This window comes from Priapulus caudatus, unplaced genomic scaffold (genome assembly GCF_000485595.1).
Source record: "Priapulus caudatus unplaced genomic scaffold, Priapulus_caudatus-5.0.1 Scaffold182, whole genome shotgun sequence".
NCBI classification, from domain to species: domain Eukaryota; kingdom Metazoa; phylum Priapulida; class Priapulimorpha; order Priapulimorphida; family Priapulidae; genus Priapulus; species Priapulus caudatus.
The window spans coordinates 182,022-203,673 of NW_014577243.1; the positions used below are offsets into that span (position 1 = coordinate 182,022).

Sequence of the window (21,652 nt, forward strand, 5' to 3'; positions counted from 1 at the left end):
ACACACACACACACACACACACACACACACACACACACACACACACACACACACACACACACACGCGCGCACACACACACACACACACACACACACACACACACACACACACGCACACACACACGCGCGCGCACGCACTACTCGGAGCTATATATTGCCGTCGCGACGCATAGTTACCAGGGTCGAACACGCCTAGGTCTTCCTGTCGTATGTCGGTGGGAACGAAACCACAGATGTCGTTACGAGCTACCTGGGGTTGACGACAGAGCCCGTCGAGCTTGCCGAGCGGTGTCCATATCGTATTCTCGGGGCATTGCCTATAGAAAGACGAAATTTACGTGTGGCCACGTGCATGACAGAGATGTGGTGAGTAAGAGCGTCACCGCGTACACACGTCGGCGTGCCGTCATAACATCGCATTTGTAAAATGAGTCGGTGTCCCTGGTAACACTCTCGCTTGTGTGGTGTGTATGCAAGCAACTAAGTATGTAGTAAATCAACAGGGTCCAGCTTGTCCCGACAAGTTGTTACACGTGAATCTTCTATCGGTAAGACACAGTCATAGACCCGGCCGTCTGGTCTAAGATACTACAATTATATAATAACTACAAAATAAGTTGCATCGTCGCTTACTTGAGTATGGGCCAGCCGTTGTCGCACTGGTAGTAGCTTTGACAGTTGGTCGGGTCAGCGACATATGTGGCGCTGTCAAAGCGATAGTCGCACGTGTCCGCGATATTTGTCGGTATTCCAAATCGTTTCTTTATCGACTTAGCCGAGACTATGTGGGATCAGAATGGAATGCGTAGTTTGTAGCACAAATACTTCTGCGAGAACTCGTCAGATCGAATTAAATCGCAGAAATCATAAACTTATTGGTCTTGCGAATCACACAATGTCACTCGTTGTATCACTATAATGGGGCTCTGATCCGGATAATAACATCACGTGACTGTAATACATCATGATTTCGGCGCTGCTTCAACATATTCAAATATAAACATAATATCCAACGGTAGTAACATAATGCGATATGCGACACGTTTTGATTACGTATTGATTATACTAGGTTCATTTACAGCTCAATCGAAAAGATTTCGAGTGGAAAAATCAAATAAAAAGTACATATGTTAAAAACACTGCCGCCAAAAACTTTAAAACTTTGTCTCTAACTTCCTATATGTTTCGGTAACGAAATACACGTACTATTGCCAATTAACATAATTCGCTTACCGGTATAACTGCTAATTAGCAATGCAAGAACTACCGCACATAAACAGCGCTTACCACCTGCTACCAAGAACAATACGACGATCCACCTCATGCCGTCTAACGTGTTCTTCACCCCGAATGCTTGATACGACGACGAGAGTGGCTGACGGAGCAGCTAGCGCGGCTGTGTCGAATCGGTATACTGTGCATCTGCTGAGGAGATATGTCACCCGTATATAGGCAGGACAAAGCACTGCCGGCCTGATGCGCACGTGCGCGCCCTGTTCTTGTTAGCGCAATTCACAATATGTCCATTCATTTGATATACGTCGATCTTCGTCGTTAGTCTGAATAGCGGCGGCGCATCAATCAATTGGCCTATTTTCTTCCATGCATAGCAATGGATGGCATTCCCCTGCTAAGTAATTGGTTTTCGTTTGCAAAAACCAACTTGTCAAGCCTAAACACGCAATATAGGTGAAAAGATCGACGCGAACTATGTGATTATTCATGCGTTCATGACCAGTTGAATCTATGTTGATGAAAAAGCGACGAACGTCTGACACAGTAAACTTAGACCGCGACGCCATATCTAGAATCTCTTACACTCGGCTATAATTACGAAAACGTCACAATTCATCTTGTCCATTGCTTACTGAGCCTAGTAGTTACTGTATCCATCAGATGGTTTGTGTTATATCTCCTTTCCTTTTACCCTTCTTACTACCCTTAGCCTTAGATTCATAGTAGATCCATACCGCTCCTACGTAAGGAGACCGAGCTCCGTTACACTAGTGCAGCTGCTGCGTGTTGAATAGATGCGCCACAACCCGATCGTTAATCATGTGAGTTAACGCTAGAGGTATGCGGTTTACATCAAATTGACCGGCAAATTAGGGAGTATAAAGAAGGGACCTACGCATGAAAAGTACACAGAAACACTAATTGTATTTTTATACATTTTATTTTGTACAAATAACACACAAATATACTATTTGCTGGTGCTTGAAATTCTTGACGTAGTCATAAACGTATAAATATTTATTGCCTGCTGCTAATGAAAATTTCCTGCTATGTCGTACTGCCACCTAGCCTAAACACTTTCTCGCCCCGTTGGCCACCACGATCAAAAGATGCCGCGAAAGAGGGCTTGAACTAGTTAGTGATCGATGACAATATATAATGTCTGATTAAAACATAATTATAGTACAAAACATTCTGAATGTGATAGAAAAGTTATAACTAATATAAACATATTCTGGTTAATTTTTGTTGTTGTACAGTGGATCTAATGGCAACGTAAATTAATACGTCATGGAATTCCCAATGAAAGCCAGAATACACATAGATTAGTTATACCCGCTGTAACGTTTGCGTGTTTTCTATTGCGTATATAGTTGTGTTTTGTAACGTGCGTATTGTCTGTGTGCTTGGTTGCTTACGTGCATTTGTGCTTGCGTTCGTGCGTGCGTGCATGTGTGTGTGTGTGTGTGTGTGTGTGTGTGTGTGTGTGTGTGTGTGTGTGTGTGTGTGTGTGTGTGTGTGTGTGTGTGTGTGTGTGTGTGTGTGTGTGTGTGTGTGTGACTGTGTGCGCTTGTGCTTGCGTGCGTGCGTGCGTGCATGTGTGCGTGCGTGTGTGCGTGTGTGTGCATGCGTGCGTGCGTGCGTGCGTGCGTGCGTGCGTGCGTGCGTGCGCGTGTCTGCTGCGTGTTATGTGCTGTAGGCCTACTGTGTTTTCGTTTGAATAGCAAGGAAAACTAATTTGGGCCGCCGTTTGTATGTCAAGTAAAAGTATAGCCTGCAGCAATGTGACAAATATAAGCAACGTACTCAAATCACTGCCATTCTACGCACGCACACTCACTGACCATCATCATAAGTAACACGAAGTCTAGGCAGTGATACGGACTTCGCAACTACGAAACGGAAGGTTTCCACGTATTGCGGGATGGCTTATGGTAAATATTCGTTTTAAATTTGCAATAAATGAACTGCTTTTCGGACTACCGTGTTGGCTTTATGTGAAAGTTAATTACAGTATCGCGTGTGCTCAATTGTGTCATGATACAGTTTGTCTTCGCCGTGGGCTTGAACTTGCGGTTCTTATATCGATGGATAGATATATAGTTCCCGAGTGTAACATGAATGCAACTTAAAAAGTTATATTACATTGCTATCTCAAAGCTAGCGTTCGCCGTTTTATTGTGTGTTTATTCAGTTGAACAATGCATAGTAAGTTACGCCTATAGATAACTCGTACACACGTACGAGAACGTAACGTGTCTGTTGACTAAATTGTGGCGATATCATGATAATTTTTTTCTCAAATGTACAAACGAACAAATTTCTTTTCCGTCATAGCTGGTGAGGCAGAAGCAAACCACGAGCAATCCGAGTTCCGAATCACGGCAATTCGCGAGTCAGTTCTGGGTTGCGTCGGCCCAGGAGACGATATCGGCGGCCTTTTTGCATTTGTAACGGTTCCATCTCTGCCCACTAGTGGCGCTGGCGATGGCGACAGTGACGACTGGTTTCGGTCAGTGATATGGAGGCACATAGTCGACATCGTAAGAAACGGATTGTTACTTGCAACGGACCGGCTTATCGACCTGATAGCAGAGTTAGCTAGGTAACCCGGCAAGTGGATCACGCTCGCTCTCATCATTCTGCGGTTCTACAAAAGCTCGCGATTGTGCAGTGCACAAAGGATGTGCAAAAGTAGGACTGCGTGAACGGTTGAATAGCCTCCGGCGTGGTGGGAAATGATGCGCCTGACAAGACAATGAATATATATGTATATATGGATATATATATATATATTGTGTGTGCACACACACACACACACACACGACACGCACGCACGCACGACACACACACACACACACACACACACACACACACACACACACACACACACACATGTGTGTGTGTGTCTGCGTGCGTGCGTGCGTGTGTGCGCGCGCTAAATAGCTATTTGTCCCTTCGTTCTAATCTAATGAGCTATGGTTTTCTTGTTTGTACTTCTCATGATACTAAGTAGCCAAAAAACTTTTATAAACATCTTTTTCCTTCCTTCTTCGATGACAATTTAGCTTTTTTTGTAAATGTATAAATATAAATGTGTATTGGGGCCGAATCTAAATGGGTATCTTCGCCATTCCGATATTCGTTTCTTATATTCATCATTAATCGTTTGCATTTATAGTCTCCTGTTTGTATTATTCATGCAGCTATCTGAATGTTTACGTGCTGCTACCTATTTATAAGAACCAGAAAATAAACATAATCTATTGGATCATCGTCTATAAATTATCTCGTGTTCCTCAATCGTAATTTTATAATTCTGGTATTGTATATATAGTAAGTCCTACAATGGTTTTATTTAAAAGGCGGTGCCTCGCTCTCTTTTCGCTCTTTTTCTTTCTCCCTCGCCATTTCTATAATCTCCTCTTCTATTAATCTTTCAGCGTATAGGCAAAGTTTTTAATAACCGTCATGTGCTTTTACGTTGAGTGTGACTGTAGGTGGGATTGCATGCGCTGATAGACGCGTGACTGTAGTAGCACTTCCGTCGCGAGAGAGTCCAGACCCTATGTGCATGGCAGGCTTGTGGCGCAGCTTGCTATTAAAACCCAACGACTTCGTTACGATGCTCTCTAATGGACTGCATAAAGGTGGCACAAGTCGGTGGCGTGTTTGTTTTTGATTATCGGAATTGAGAAAATGCAGCCGCGCCGCTTTTGTACGTGTGTCGCGCTCGCGGAAAGCGTATTGAAATGCATGCGCACCGCCAGCGTCGGCGAGCGGGGGACTGCGGCCCGCCGAAAGGCAAACCAGCTTCCCCCAGATTTATGTGTTGACACACGCGCGGCGTGTTTGCCTATGCAGATCTATGCCGTCGCGGGCCGGCCGCGAGAAGCAGCGATGGACGCCGCGTTGTTTTCTCGCACGGCGGCGCTTGACGCGCTCTGAGCGGGGTGCTGGGCAGCAGGCAGCAGCAGCAGCAGCAGCAGCAGCAGCAGCGCTGACTCTCACCGCCTCCGCGGCCTGGGCACCCGCTGCGCGCGTAATGCAGTGGCACGATGCGTATGGGGCACAAGCTCGATCGTGTGTGTATGTTAATGTCTGTTTTCGTGTTATGGAGATTTTAAAATGCGCGCGCGCGTCTTGGTTTGAGGTCTGGCGAGAGTGAACGGCGGGTGAGAGTGTGGGCCTATTTTGATTCGCGTGATTATCCTAATGGAGTCCGAACAGTTGGCTAATGCTTGCGATTGCGTATCGCCGGTAGCTCTTGTTTGTTTATGTATGCAAAACGGATTTGTGCTGCTTGTTAGTTTTCTCATCGTCGGGCTTTCATGATTCTTGCCGGGGACTTAGCCCGACGATTGTACCAAGAAGTGCCCTCTGTGAGGCAGGCTCTGTTTTACCAGTGGATTAGAGCACGACTCTACAAAGCCTTTCATTTACACTCGTAGGCTTTAGTCGGCCGCTGGACTGCGGTATAGGTTTAACTTAAGTAGCGAAAGCTTGCAGACATGTAACGCTTCGATGAGAGGTGTTCTATGGCTTTGTTTGCCAACGATTAGGAAGAAATTACGCCGTTACCATAGCTATGTTTGAGCAGTAGGTTTTAATGACTCGTAGGTATATTGTGCGCATCTCACTACAAAATGTAATACCACCAATGAATTCTGACGGATTTCTCATCATTTCGACGTAGTTGATGGTGAAATGCGTATAGATCGACCGCATCGTATGTGTCGGTGTTTTAGGTCAGAAACAGCATTCATACGAGCATTAGTGGCCAGCGCTATGGCCCGTCCAGTGCGACTAGTTTCCTGGGGCGAATACCGATAGTTCGGATGCGCGATGGAAAGCACGAAGACGTGCACAAACGTCGATTTCGGTGCTGCACTTCTCTGTTTGCTTGTCTTTGCCGGCTAGCTCTATTTTCTCTTCCCGCGTGCAAAGCGAAGATGTGAGAGCTTGGCTGATAATGGCAGCGAGTGGCCGCTCGCTGAATTGTGGTCATCGTTTGCGTTACTGATTCAACCTTCCTGTCATTTTAAAACAAAACACGCCAATTGGTTCGCACTGTTGATGTTGCGTATCATTTCCCCGTTTGTTGGCATTCCTCTGGTCACTTTCAACAAAAGCTTTGTTTGGCGGGGCCGGCTTTTCAGTGCACTTGATGTCCTGCCTATAAAAACAAAGCGCTAAGATAAAAGGAAGGCAGGGGGCTGCTGTGCTGAAGAGGTCAGTCACCAAAAAAAAGATGTGCCTCGCACGTGGAGCTTTAAGCCCTACGATAACTTCTGTCTTTGTCCATTTTTCAGGCGCATACTTTTAACTACTTCAGACAATCGAGGGAGACTTGTGTGAATGATAACTGACCTGTAATCTCATGATGAACGCATATTTGTGTCCTGTAAATAGCAGGGCTGATTTTTATAGCTTTTTTTTCATTTCGGAGAGGATGCTTAATTGTGTTAGTGTCAGTTAATGTAAATTTAGCCTACTTATGGGGCCAACGTTATCTGCATGATGCTTATAATGCCATGTTAAGCTTAGTTCTCTTGTCATGGCAGAGTCTTTGCTGCATCAATTATCAATTATAAAAAATATTATGAAGTATTTTTCCGACTGGTTTTTAAGAAATTTGTAATTAAATAAAATAATTCGTATTTTATCACTTTATATGAGCTGGACTGCTTGAGCACCGGCTTATGTCATTATATGTGATATATTATTGTGTTATTATTAGGGGTATATTCACTATATTGCAAAAAACGTCATTTTTATGTTGAAACAAATGAAGTAGGCCATATTGGCATTCCTTATAATTCGCCGTGTGCATATGTCATCACTTGCCGAAGCTGGAAGTGAAACTTGGCGTTCTGTGTGAAAATGGAGTGTCATATACAGGATCTCTGGTCACAGAGCATACCTAGCTCAGATGATATTTATCACATTACCTGATTGATGTATAGACACAGAAGTTAGCTAGCACACACACACACGCACACGCACACGCGCACGCACACACGCACACACACACACATGGTGACGGCTCTGTTGTCTGTAGGAAATATAGACTCATCGGTATTCAGCGATACATAATGGTTTGGACAACGTTATCTGACTGTACATTTTTATCCGACATATAATTAATGAGCTAGGTTGCCTATAGATTTGATTTGTTTATTGATTCAACGCATGCTTGCATTGCGTTGAAACGAGTATATTCATTCATACTGAGTTTCCTCTGGTAATATCTCGTAAAGGAAATGTCTCTTGTTCGCAGATGAAAATTCCCAGAGATTAGTCATATGCATTAGCTATATCTCGCGTTTAATGTGTACTAGTGCACACCGCTGCCTATAAAGAATTGTCGCTGGACGGGACACGTTGTGGCGAGAGCCTGATAAAGCAGTGCGGCTTAGGGTCAGCTACCATGCGGTCAGCGAGTCAGGCGCTGCGCATTCGACCGAGCCGAGCCCACGTGAATCACCCCGGCATCTACCCATCTAGCTCCCACTCTCAGCTATTAATGTAGCTCGAGTCTGTAACGAGCTCTAAATATGTTGCTTCGTAACCACTATTAATGTGGTAAATTGGTGGAATGGATGCGAAATATGAATAGGAACTTGCGCACCGAACAGTGTATTCAACACGTTATTTACACTATGATCTTTTTCGTTGGGGCGTCTGTGGGTATGATCGCCTGCACGTATAATCTTGGCCCACACCAACCCAAAATGTGCATTATATACATCATATAACACATATTGTAAAATCATTTTCCGCATAGTGTGTGCATCACCACGTGGTGCTGTATAGAGTACGTGTATATAACAGAGATTCTGCTCGTAGAGTGCATTCGCACAGGAATGTGTAGAGGTTCGTATGTCTGTATACCACGTGAAAACTATTCCTACGTACTATTCGCAAGAGTAGTCAATAATTTACAACAAAGGATTATGTGCATGAATTTGATGCACATCGTCCGATGTTTCCGTTTGACTGCACACGTTATCTGCCGTGTGACGCAGTGTGCGTTTCAGCTGTTATATACTGACGTTGATAGGCATTTTCGTTTCTAGCTAGTATATAGTATGGGATATTCCCAGCTTGCCTACAGTTTTGTTATTCCACAATTGTAATATGTGAAATCGCGCACAGCCGACGGTACAGTCCACGACTCTGATTATCGTACTGATAGTATAATCGTAGTTAATAATTTGTTAGTATGACATTAATTTTTTTTTGCTGTGTTTGCGCGTTTCGAGGTCAGGCAAAGCGAGCACCTGCGGTGCTTGCCCAGCTGGGGGGTCCGGGGCATCCCCCTTCGCAATATCTTTGAAAAAATGGAGCAATTTTGTGCATTCGAAGCTATTCTGAACACGTTGTATGAGACTCTTGAATCTCTTTTTCAAGTTGTCAAAAGGAACAATTCAAATAAACTTCGACAAATTTCTGTGTGGCGGCTGAGAATTTGAGCGAGGCGTCCCGCCTCGCTCGTGTCTATGCAGGCGAAACACTGGCTATGGGAGTATGGCGCGTGTATTCTTGAAATTAGTCTTAATCACGTTGTAAATCTCACCGCTAACCTAGTCGTGTATTTATCCTATGCAGGATAGAGTCGGACGAAGTGGTAGAGAACGAGTTAAACAGACGAGGAGTCCAGATCAAGGAGGAGAAGAACTGCAGCATACAGTAGTCGGTGGCTTCTCTATAGGTGAGTTCATCCACATTCATTCTATGCTAACATTGATTTCAGTAACGCTGATAGGGTCTATGTCCCCCAGGGTACTGCCGGAACGTAGCCTGGGTACGGTCCGTTATACCGGAACGTACCCTGGTACTATATATCTAATATGCCGGACCGTACCTCACCTACTCCACTAACGAGTCTAGTGATCGCCTACTCCCTAACCCTAACCCTAACTCTAACCCTATAACCCTAACCCTAACCTTAACCCTAATCCTAACCCTAACCATATCAAATAGTGACCCGGGTACGTTCCGGTATACCGGAGCGTACCCAGGGTACGTTCCGGCAGTACCCTGGGGGACATAGACCCTATGAGCTTCAGTAACAGAGCGGTATCGCCTGTCATCTACAGTCCCTTGCACCGATCATCCTATTGGTGGTGAACGACAACTTCAGATTAGTTGCTGTTTCTACCTGTGAGCAATAAAGTAGACTTGGCGAAAATCTGGTATTTTCGTCGAAAACCGACTCGAGATCACTGTTTACTGTGACTGTCTCTCGCTTTGAGATAACTTCGGGAAACCTCGCGTGTTTCCGTCAATGATTGACAAATCAAATGAATGACGTCTGTTATTGATTGCCATAGTGATGACCTCCACCTGTGCCCACCTCACGCTGGATGTATAGTAAACTTTGTAGTACTGACGTAATGAGTCAACGCTACCATGGCGCTACACAGCGGCGACCGGAAGCAATACACTGGCCACAAAGCGAGAGACAGTCACAGCAAACAGTGATCTCGAGTCGGTTTTCGGCGAAAATACCAGATTTTCACCGCTCATTATCTCAGCGTATGGGCATCGTAGGGACATGCGGTTTGTTTTATATTAACAAGGTAGGACATCTGATCAATAATACAGCAAAGAATCGTCAAAATAAAACGGACAACGTTTCTTAATTCGACTAATACTGCAACATGGTTTCAGCATTTCACCGTTGTACGCTCTCCTTCTTTATACGCTCTTGATATAGTGTAGCCCCGTTATAACGCGATTATATATATATATATACTATATAATATATAGTATATTATCACACATGATATGTATATATATATATATATATATATATATATATATATGTATGTATGTATGTCACGTGTGTATGTATATATATGATAAGTCAATTGTGTGGCCGATGGTGTGGCGGTTGAACGATACAGGGTTTCGTTTGACTAAAATATGGTTGTATTAAAGTTATTGAGACAATGCCACGGAGAACGATGTGTGTGTGTGTGTGTGTGTATGCCACAAGTGACATCGTAGATAACATTGAACGCCATCCGTATAGAGAGCCGCGCGTCGATTCGCTTGCGGTGATATCAGTAGGCTGCGTGCGTCGTTCTCGCTCTCTCGTCGGGCGACTCAGAAGTGCTCTAACAGTAAGGGTTGTATACCGGAGAAGAATGCATCGTCTCGGGTACGACTTAATCCGCGGCAACAGTCGGCGGGCCTTCCATACAAAATATTTGCGTGCCTTTTGCAAGCGAGTCGCGAAAGTCGTATTGTCTCAAGTTGCGAGAGCCGCGTCGTCGGCCAAACAGCGGGGAGTGCAGTCGCAATCATGCCGACTGGCTAAATGGCCACCGCTCAGTGATGTTGTTCCAACAGTGTGTGCTCACCGGCTAGATCACAGCCTCACGGCCGCGAATGCCGTCGTAGTCTAATGTCTGCGCTCGGCCGCCATTGTTTGTCGCCCGGGTGCTCGCGGGGTGCCGCCATTGCAGTCATTGTGGCGCGCTGCCGCACGGCCACGTCGCACGCTTGATTGTTAGCGCGTAAGCCCGCAGTGTGAGCGTAGTACTGCTGCCCGCATACCCGCCCGCCCCGCGCGCGCACTCGCCCCGCTACCGCAAGTAATTGCTCGTCGTAAGCGGCACTGTTGGCTGCGTTTTGGGTGTGCAGCTTATCGCGGCATATTCATGGCTTTTTGCGCGCGCGAGCCGTAATCCTGTCATTGGGTTGGAATTAAGAAGATGACTACCGTCCTTTATGGTGGGCGTCGAGTCATTTCCACCCGCCCTCAGCGGCCAAGTAAATCAAATTGTCGTTTTTGTTTGGCCGATGTCGAGCAAGTCGCAGATCGACGAAGCCTCAGCCGTAATCTTGGTCTGTAATTCGGCGAAATTGGCCAACAAGATTTTGTAACCACAGATTGACAAACCGGCGCGACTTGACTGGAGTTTGTAAGCTGCTTGCTAGCGCGACAGTAACACTAAAAAGTGTTGAAGCCTGACGCGTTTACGTGTCGATCGGTGGTCGTTGCTGGTTGGGCTGTAGTCTACTGTTATACGAGCTGTGTATATTGCTCTCGGATATAGGATGAGTTTATTGCTTCTTGAGAAAAAAAACCTTTGTAACATTTTAGAAGGGTTTCTTAGTCATGGGCTCGTTAAAAATGTGTTTCGCTAATACACTCTGTTTGGCTTACAATAGCTGCTTATCTGTTTCACGACTAAGTTATAGTTTGCTTAGCTGAGAAGTAGTGATATTAGTATGAAGCTTGCAAGTGATGACAGCAGAGGGTAAAGGGAATTGTCACAACGATGGAATTTTCCAAAATATCTTACGCATATTTTTATGATATCGAAAACGATGCTTTAGTTTGTGAACTTTTACCTTCATTAATTTCATTATTCCTTTATAAATGTTTTTAGACTTCTGTTATATTTCCGCGATGCTATATTTTATGTCGATAATATTTTTTCTATAGTATATTTACTTGAAATAACTCACAGTAAATACACTGAAATAAATTACAGTAGATATCATCAAACACATAATTTATATGAAAATCATGCCTTGTTTAATAATGTTTAGATTTAGTTGTGTCGAGATTTGTTGACTAAAATTTTTACACCATGTTGTCAAAGTAACCGAACAAACTGATGCAGTACATTGTTGAGGAAATGTTAGTTGGTAGCTAATAGTAACTCTTCATTTTATTCGTTCCTTTTAAATTAGTGAAATGCGCACGAATGCACACGCAGACGCGCACGCGTGTGTTCGTACGTGCGTTCGTGTGCGTATATGCGTGTATGTGTGTGTGTGTGTGTGTGTGTGTGTGTGTGTGTGTGTGTGTGCGTGCGTGCGTGCGTGCGTGCGTGCGTGCGTGCGCGTGCGCATGCGCGTGTATATGTGTGTATGTGCGCGCGCGTGTGTGTGTTTCTGTGTACGTGTATGTGTATGTGCGTGTGCGTGCGTGCGTGTGTGTGTGCGTGTGCGTAGACTTGTGCGCGCGTGTGCGGGTGGCGAAATTTTTTTTCCCACGAGAGTTCCGGACCCACCACAGATAGTGTTTTGTAATATATGGTGTCTATATAAGACGAACCTGGTTGGATTATAGTTAGTGTTAGGGTTAGGGTTCGGGTTAGGTTTAGGGTTAGGGTTAGGGTGTGTAAATTTTACATTGTTGCTTCGAGGAAGTCGAGTGAAATGGAGTGCGCTGATTGGCTGGGGTCCGGAACTCTCGTGGGAAAAAAAATTTCGCGTGCGGGTGAGCGTGCATGTTCAGAGAAGGGCGCGCATGTGCCATCGAGTCTGCGTACAAAACTGGGTACCCGCGTGTGCCTATGTGTGTGCACGTATTTAGCGTTTCGTGGGGGTGGGAGTGTGTTGTGGTGATCAAGCGTCCATCTGTGATAAGGGCTATTGTTGCGATCTCTGTGCCATATTTCATGCAGTTCGAGCGATACCGATGTTGAAAGATTTTGGGATGGCTTTTCTCACTGTTTGGTCGGCTAAGCAGGCCTAATCTGAGAGCTTACCATATTTCAATAATGGTGTCTTGGGAGATTTCGTGCACGTTTGCCTGTTGAATGGGAGGTAGGCGACAGGTACTTAAAGCGTTATCGGATCAGTTAGTGCTTAGCCGCCGCTGACTGTAGTGCCCGGCTGTCGTAGCGGTTCTCTAATTAGAGAGTAAGGGCCGCCCACGAGATAAAGAGTTACTCCCCTGTGAGCAGTTTCGGTTGCCCTCTCTATTTTCGGTTGCCTTGCGCTGCAGGTTTTCCGCTAGTGTGCCTGAATGCTGAAGCCATGGTGTGAGGTACGCGTTCACTTGTCTACGTAACGACTTACGGGGCAAAGTAAGCACGTGAATAATATGCTAATAATAATTATTTTTTCGCAATTTATACTCGCATGTACCACACATCTGCAGACACGCGCGCACGCACGCACGAACACACACACACACACGAACGCACACGCTCGCAGCGACCGGCGCGCGCGCTGTTTTAGCTCGTGCTGTGCTGCATGCAACGTGTTTTAGCTTCGCTGCTGCTGACCGTTGTTTTTCGCTGCTGTGCTGCCGGTGTATTATAGCTCGCTGCTGTCTGCCGTGTTTTAGCTCGCTGTGCTTGCCGTGTTTATAAGCTCGTGCTGCTGGCCGGTTTTAGTCGCTGTGCTTGCTGCCGTGGTTTAGCACGCGCTGCTGCTGCGTGTTTTAGCCTCGCTGTCTGGTGCCTGCCGTGGGTTAGTTCGCTGCTGCTGATGCGATGTTTTTGTAGCTCGCTGCTGCTCCGCGCCGTCGTTATTAGCTCGCTCGCTGATGCCGATGTTTTGAGTTCGCTGCTGCTGCGCCGTGTTTAATAGCTCGCTGCTGATGCCGTGTTTTTAGTTCGCTGCTGCTGCCGCCGGCTAAGTTTTAGCTCCGCTGCTGCGCGGTTCGCGTTTTAGTTCGCTGCGCTGCTGCGTGTTTCTTTTGCTGCTGCTGCCCCGTGTTTAGTCGCTGCTTGCCGCTGCCGTGTTTTAGCTCGCTGCTGGCTGATGCCGTGTTTAGTCGCTGCCGCTGCTGCCCGGGTTTTGTTTGCCTGCTGCTGCGCCGCTGTTTAGCTCGTGCTGCTGCTGCCGTGTTTAGTTCGCTGCTGCTGCTGCTTGCCAGTGTTTTTGTTCGCTTGCTGCTTGATTGCCGTTTGTTTTAGCTCGCTGCTGCTCCGCCGTGTTTTAGCTCGCTGCTTGCCGCCGTCGTGTTTTGTCGCTGCCGCCTGCTGCGTGTGTTTAGTTGCTGCTGCTGCTGCCGTGTTTTAGCTCGCTGCTGCCGCCGTCGTGTTTTAGTTCGCTGCCGCTGCTGCCGTGTTTTAGTTCGCTGCTGCTGCTGCCGTGTTTTAGTTTTGCTGCCGTGCTGCCGTGTTTTAGTTTTTGCTGTGTCGCTGCCTGTGTTTTAGTTCGCTGCTGCCGCCGTGTTTTAGCTCGCTGCTGCTGCCGCCGTGTTTTAGCTCGCTGCTGCCGCCGTGTTTTAGCTCGCTGCTGCTGCCGCCGTGTTTTAGCTCGCTGCTGCTGCTGCTGTGTTTTAGCTCGCTGCTGCTGCCGCCGTGTTTTAGCTCGCTGCTGCTGCCGTGTTTTAGCTCGCTGCTGCTGCTGCCGTGTTTTAGCTCGCTGCTGCTGCTGCCGTGTTTTAGCTCGCGCTGCTGCCGTGTTTTAGTTCGCTGCTGCTTCCGCGGTGTTTTATGCAACAGCATCCGCCATTGTCATTGTTAGAAGGGGCAGCATCCCCGCTCGTTACTATCGTCGCAGTTGCAAGCGACAACAACGCACCGTATCGCTGTCGTCATGGTTACAATGGACGGCATGCCCGCTCGATACTATCGTCGTCTTTACAAGCGGCAGCATCTCAGTACGTCGCTATCGTTGCTTGTCGACGTGTGTGCTGCGCTTGACGGCCGACATCACACTCATGGCAGGCTCAGACGGCCGGCTGAAACAAGCGGGGCGGTTGCCATAGTAATTTAGAAAAGAACTAGCCGGTTGGGTAACAGTTTCGAGTAGCGAGCCATTATTTCGCCATAATCCCATAATGAGTAGGGCCGGGAAAAGCAGCTTAGCTGTGCTCATGATTAAAGGTCGGCATTGGCCAGCATGTGTCGGCACACTGGACCCTAGTCGCGCCCTACAAATTACAGTAACCATAAAGTAACAAAGTCTGTAAAGCTGTTTGACTCCGCGCAGTAAGTAAAACATCTCGCCGGTATAGAAAGGGCTATTGGTTGCTAATCACCTACTGATTAGCGGAATACAGTATTACCGCCGCTTCTGTTTCATGATCACCCAGTCCTACTGGCTATAGACGAGTATATACGTCTACTGAGAATATTACCTTATGCTTTATGACCTTATTTGCGCCCGATGTGGGTACGAAATGATTTCTGTCGTAATTCTTGACGATGTGTTGACGATGTAAAACTGATATGTGATTTTAAATAATTGCATGATCAATTCTGCATAACTTTAGCAATCTGCCTTCGCGTATAATATAATGAGGAAATTCTGCTTCTGCGGGAATGATTTTTATACAATAATAAAAGTTATGTTCGCTTATATGAGTTAATTACAACTTAGGCTAGCAGATGCGCAGGTGACCGTGGGAAGGGAAGGCAGACACCTATTGCAAGCCAACACTCGCCATTGGTGCCAGAAACGTAGCTAGAGTGGGAAGGGGGAAGCATATGTCACGTCTCCTGTTACCTAATTGCAGCACTTATCTGACATCCTAGCCATAACTGCCGTAGGAGGTCATGCCTGGTCATTATCTTAACCGACTTTTACAGGTCAGACTCTATTGTTGTATTATTATGTCGTCTCCTTGGCGTTTGTCTTGCGTATTGCACAAAGGGGAACCCTACTATGACTTAAGCATGTCTGCTGCTATTCTTGTCTGGGGATTGTCTCGTACGCAGACTACGCAGCTACTGTTTACGTAGTATGGCACCTGGACTTTGTTGTCCTTTCTTAATTAAATTGGATTTTCTAGCTTTACGTTATCGTACGTTATTGCATAATCTATGTGTGAATCTGATCGTAGTTATGCTAGTCCGTGTAATTTGAAAAAGACAGTGTAGATAGAGATATATGTTGATAGATCGAGAAATTTAGCTTAGGGTAGAAGTCAAGAGGAGACGGGGCACATGAAACAAGAGAAAATAGTTACGGGAAAGAAGGCGATGAAGGAGGGGAAACTATGAGCGCTGCGAGCGTGAGAAAGAGAGAAAGAGAGAGAGAAGGGGGGAGAGCAATACAGCGGAATCCATCCATATCTTTATAGTTTCGCTTTTATGTCGCTATCCTAATATACCAAATATCATATTATGCTTTCTAGGTCCTCGATCTGGAAAATTATTCCGGATGTGAACGTACTGCCGTAGCTTATCTCTGTCGTGAAGCGTCCCCCATTACTCGGCAGTGAATCTACGTATACGGGTTTGCGTCTCCGTGCGTGACAACAGTCAGTACGCACCGGTCCCATATGCCACCTCATTTCTGTGTCACTTTCCCATGGCCTGCTACTGATTTTATCTAAATTAAGTCGGGCGCATTTACCTGCTGAGATAAGCCCGGCCTGGCTACCGGAGACAAAGGCAGAGCGTGCACCTGATCCCATCTCAGATGAGACGCACATCAATTCTCTGCATGACGAGCGCGCGCTATTGACGCGCGCAGTCGCTGCGCCAGGTCGCCGCCAGGTCTGCACACGCTGTCTCCTCCAGCTCGCGTCGAGTTATAGTACGCGCGTTTGTCGTAGCTTGCTTTCAATTTGTAGCACCGCTAGCGCTGTCGTAGTAGGCGATTGTTCGTCGGTTTAAGGAGCCTCGACGCTAAACTCATTAAGCGCGTTGCTGAAAATTGCGCCACGTATCATTTCAGTTTTCCTCAAATTTACCTGACTGACGTGCAGCTCCATTTCTTTTTCATCGCATTTTTTGTAATGGTTGTTAACATAATTTAGAAGTGTAGTGTTTCCTCAGAATCGTGTCACTGACCCTGAGAATGTATTCAATAATACTTTGGATCGCTACACTACCTATGCTTTCCCCCACCATGCCAGCGAAGAGACGTAGTCCTACACTGTCAATGACCTGCCGCCTCGGCAATGGCACATGCTTCCATAGATGTCATCGCCTACCATGTCCGCATAGACACCTACTTCAATACTTGCCATTTTCTACCATGTCAACAAGGACACCTGTTTTAGTACTTACCATTATCTACCATGTCAACAAGGACACCTGTTTTAGTACTTACCATTACTACGTGTACTATAATAGCAAGGGTACCTGCTTCAATACTGACCGTAACCTACAATGCCCGCGAGGACATGCATGCGCACCCTCCATGCTGATCGTTCCCTACAATACCAGCAGGGAACAACTGTGGTCATCATATCCCATGCACCTATTAACATGTATGATCTCTGCTACCACATCAATCCAGTCGTAATTAAAAAATAGTCGTCTTTAAAAACGAGGAAACTGAAGTCATGATACATGCATTTCTGTAGTATTGGGCCGCAGTAAGTCCCCGAAAAACAGGCTCCATGTAAACGCACGATATGTGATTAGGGCCTAAATCAGGAGTGAATAATAATAGAATTATTATAATTTTATTAGATTAATAATATTATTATTCACTCCTGATTATATATTAAATCGTACCTTATTTTACCGCCAACCCCCAGTGTGGCTACGGGTACCTGGTCACATACACGGTTACCTGTCTCCATTATATCTGCTAGAATGCTATAGTGGTATTGATTAGATGTGCAGACTGCGCTAGACGGTGCCTTATCATGCTGTGAAGCAGACAGTGCGAGATCAGATGCGGATGAAGTTACACCCAGCAGCACGGCCGGTGTAAAGTTCGGCCCTCTGCGACCGACTATTAACAAGTGCAGTAATTACTAAATAGCGCAGCCACCTGCAGTTTCGCGGTAGCTGCGATAGATAATATCTCAAGTGAAAGAATCATACGATAATCGATGTGTAGGCGCGGACAGCTGAGTCTGTATGTGCCAGCATGGTCACAGAGCAAACAGTCAGGCGCGAAGGTGTTGGATGGCATTCGTACGGGCGCGCATGTCGCTAACAGGTTCGCGCAGATAGCATCAGTGCAAGGTGTGATAGGGTTTGACATAACTGCAGACAGTTAGTGTGGGGCGTGTGTCGGTCATCTCATGTGTCTAGCGGATCAGTCTTATATATAGCATTACATATAGCATTATATAGTATTATGTGTGTAGTCTTATCAATGTGTTCGTATGTTTGCAGATGAGCAAATTAATAACATTAATAACATAATTACTTCGTTTATTTCACGTCTGGGGAATATTTACAGTGATCCGCACTATAAGAATTTATTATGATGATAACCAAGTTAAATCAATAGACAAATAATATTAACTTATGCTGTAATTATCGGTTTAGTAAATTTAATTATTTAATTATTTCTTTGTGCTCACAACAGAAATAACGATACGTAAACATCAGGAATATAGTAGAATACGTGCCTGCTCTGAGCTGCCTGTTTTCCTTGCCCTGAATTTAATAAACTCGATGTCTGCTTAGATATGCTGCAAAAATGGTACTCTCCATCTGTAAGTAGGTAGTGAATATAAAAGGCGTCTGTAAAAGTGTGTTCGTTTACCGTTTATTCTATAGACACCGTACCTAATACTATTTATGCATGAAACACTGCTGCGCATGGGCGACTGAGGGCGTGGTGAGGAAGGTAGACAAGGGGGGAGAAATAGTTTTTGACATGTAGAGTAAGGCATAATACTGTCTGCGTGTATGCGTGCGTGCGTGCGTGCGTGCGTGCGTGCGTGCGTGTGTGTACATGTCTAACAGCACGACTGCCGTGTCAGTGAAAATGATATTTTATAGCGTCCAGCCGTATACACTCGACCAACTAAAAACTAGTTTTAGCTTGCGTTTATTTTTCTGGATGAGTCATGCGTTCATATATGCATGTATAGGCTGCAATAGAAGACCCGCGTGTGTGCTTGTCTTCTCTGTAGCGGCTCCTGCAAGAGAAGACCCGCGTGTGTGCTTGTCTTCTCTATAGCGGCTCCTGCAATAGAAGACCCGCGTGCGTGGTTGTCTTCTCTGTAGCACCTCCTGCAAGAGAAGACCCTCATGCGTGCTTGTCTTCTCTGTAGCACCTCCTGCAAGAGAAGACCCTCATGCGTGCTTGTCTTCTCTGTAGCAGCTCCTGCAATAGAAGACCCGCGTGCGTGATTGTGTTCACGCGAGTTGCTGTCGCTGCGCAGCATGATGCAGCGTCATATACCGTATGATGCGGGCAGGCACGTAGCAACTGGATGCGTCCACACTTTCCGTCTCTATACTGTTCGTCATTTCTGCCCCGCGTATTGTTTCACATCTTCGACATAAATTTTGTTGCATCGTCATTGGAACCTGCTGATGCGGCGCATGGCGGCAGTTATGGCGGATTTGCCGTGGTGGCGGGTTCTGCTGCAGGTGAAGCCGGTTAAGCCCCCTTTGGTCATGTTGTTTCGACTATAGCCGGATTAGGCATGGTAACACGGCGTAAGCACGTGTGAGAGAGAGTGCACGCCGCTGTTATTGCAGTGCTCGGCTGCTGCATGCACTACCTGTCGCATAATATGCAGCTAAAACACTATTTGTTCTTATTTTTCCCTCGTCAAAGATGAATCCCATTACTGGCTTACTGTGCCCGGATTAACGCGGGCGCGCGCGCGCGCGCGCGTGTGTGTGTGTGTGTGTGTTTCCTTCCTTTCCATTGTGCTTCGTGCATCTATTGCTCACGGGCAAACACCTAAACAAATGCTATGCCTGCATGCCCTCCATGACATTGTTTTAGAGTCCCTTTACTTAAAGCGCTCTGTTAAAGGAGACTAGTCGTGTTCGGATGCGAATCGTGTTAGTGTTTTCGTTCCGTCGTATTGTTTTTCCGCACTGTAAACTGTGAGGTTTCAAGTTCGGTCAGTACTTGTTAGAATAGTCGCCATGATTGTGTAATGCGGTGTTAAAAACATCACAATCAATCGAGTGGATCTTGTTGCATCGCTTTGATTATCGCATTTAGGTGTTGGCACTAAAGTGTTTTAAATTTCAATGAACTGGAATTGATTTTTATGTTGCGTACACATAATCGAGAGTAAATAGTAGTATAGTAAAAGAGAGTATTAGGATAAACTGAAAATTAGGTAAACTGACGATCGCATTATTTTCGCTAGGAAATAATTGACGGGGATTGTATAAATATTCCTTAGTAACACTTGCACTTTTAATGAAAAACTCGTCATTAGCATTATTCTTGTTGACTTAACGAAACAATCGTTCAGAAAACAGCCTGTTATCTTGTTTTCACGATGTGTGGCATCATTAAAATCGTCAAAGATATCCAATAATAATTCAACAACGACGGCGCGATTTTTTTCATCTAATAAGCGACCACATTCTCTAATACATAAATTTGATATGGTATATTTAACTGGTGCGGGTCAGGCGCGCGCCAAATTTTTGCAGTGTTTACACGCTATCCCGCTCCAAATACGCGCTGGCCCGCACCAATTTGGCCCCGCAAATGAAGGAGGGCCAGGCCCAGGATAAGTTATCCCGCACCAAGCTGTGTCTGTACGCAACACGCGGGCCAGATCCGCTGCTAAATCGCAATACGCATACGCATAGCGTTATTTAGGTCACGTAATCACGTAATTGCACAATTGCTGTCTGTGGGGTGTCGTGGCGAGCTGAATTGAAAACTGATGACTCATTTAATGTAGGATCAAATTTGCAGTCTACGCTACGATTTGGCGCGCGCCAGTTTGATACCATATCAAATTTTGCAGTCTGTACGGGGTATAAGTAATTCCGCCTCTCATTGGCTGCAATTCTGGTATCTTCTCCGAATTAGTACGCTATTCTCCTGCCGTAATATTTGTCCCAAGTTTTTCCGTAACATGTCTCCTTATTTTCTGAGTCTATCTATTCTATGTTCTGTCGTTCTGAGTCCCCGGTTACACGTGTGACACAGTCACCGTGTACTACTAGGCGGCAAGTGCGGCAATTGCAGCAAGTATTGTCCGTAACTGCCGGATAATAGGCCAACGTAGTGTCGTAAATCACGTCTAATGGACTCCCCATGGTTGATGAAGTTGTATTCTAAGCAGCTGTTAACGTGGCTCATGCCTAGCTTGCGTGTTGTCTGTCTTCTCAAGCTCTCTGACTTTGAAACACCCGGAGGTCATCTTCCGCCGTAATACCCTGAAAATTATGTAGAATGATAGAATGTGCAACTCGTCACGCAGTTCATGTTCTGGGTTTTGATCCGACTATATTATGGTCATAATTATGACAATATGCGTGCGTCGCTCGCGTTTAATTGTTCCATGTAGCGAATTCTATTCATTTAGGGAATGTCTACTAATAGTTGTAGACGATGATGGACAGTTTCACGAAGCTAGCGTTAATAGCAGCGCGAGTATGTACTATCATTATTATTTTATTATTTTATTATTAACTTTGCCGTGTCTTTGTCTGTCGTGTAGGATGAAACTCGCATTTTTTTGGGTTGGCTGAAATATGGTTAACAATGAATTTGTAATGTGAAAATATAATGTATGAGTTAAACATAGTGGTAATTCAGGATTGGTTTGTTGTTTTAAACCTGACCCTGCACTTTTGCTACATCTAGACTTGTCTGGTATGTGCGTGGCTGTGTGCGTGCTTGCGTGCTTGCGTGCGTGGCTGCGTGCGTGCGTGCGTGTGATGGTGGGTGGGTGGATGCATGCATGCAATTTCACTCACTGTTTGTTGGATGTTTTTAAATACCAACAACTTGCGCATGACGACATACAGCATAAAATGGGTGTTTCTGTAGGTCGCCGTGTCTGATACCTTTTGTTGGG

General features: G+C 45.7%; 1 protein-coding gene across 4 annotated transcripts in view; it reads left to right on the forward strand.

The window, feature by feature from the left end:
• LOC106806851 (EH domain-binding protein 1-like) overlaps positions 1-21,652 on the forward strand; it is a gene marked incomplete at its 5' end in the record, with an annotated part of 133,775 nt that overhangs the window by 109,497 nt on the left and 2,626 nt on the right. For all 4 annotated transcript variants that reach the window (XM_014808981.1, XM_014808983.1, XM_014808982.1 and 1 more), the window contains 1 exon segment: positions 8,848-8,950. In XM_014808981.1, coding sequence (XP_014664467.1) covers positions 8,848-8,932 — 85 coding nt within the window.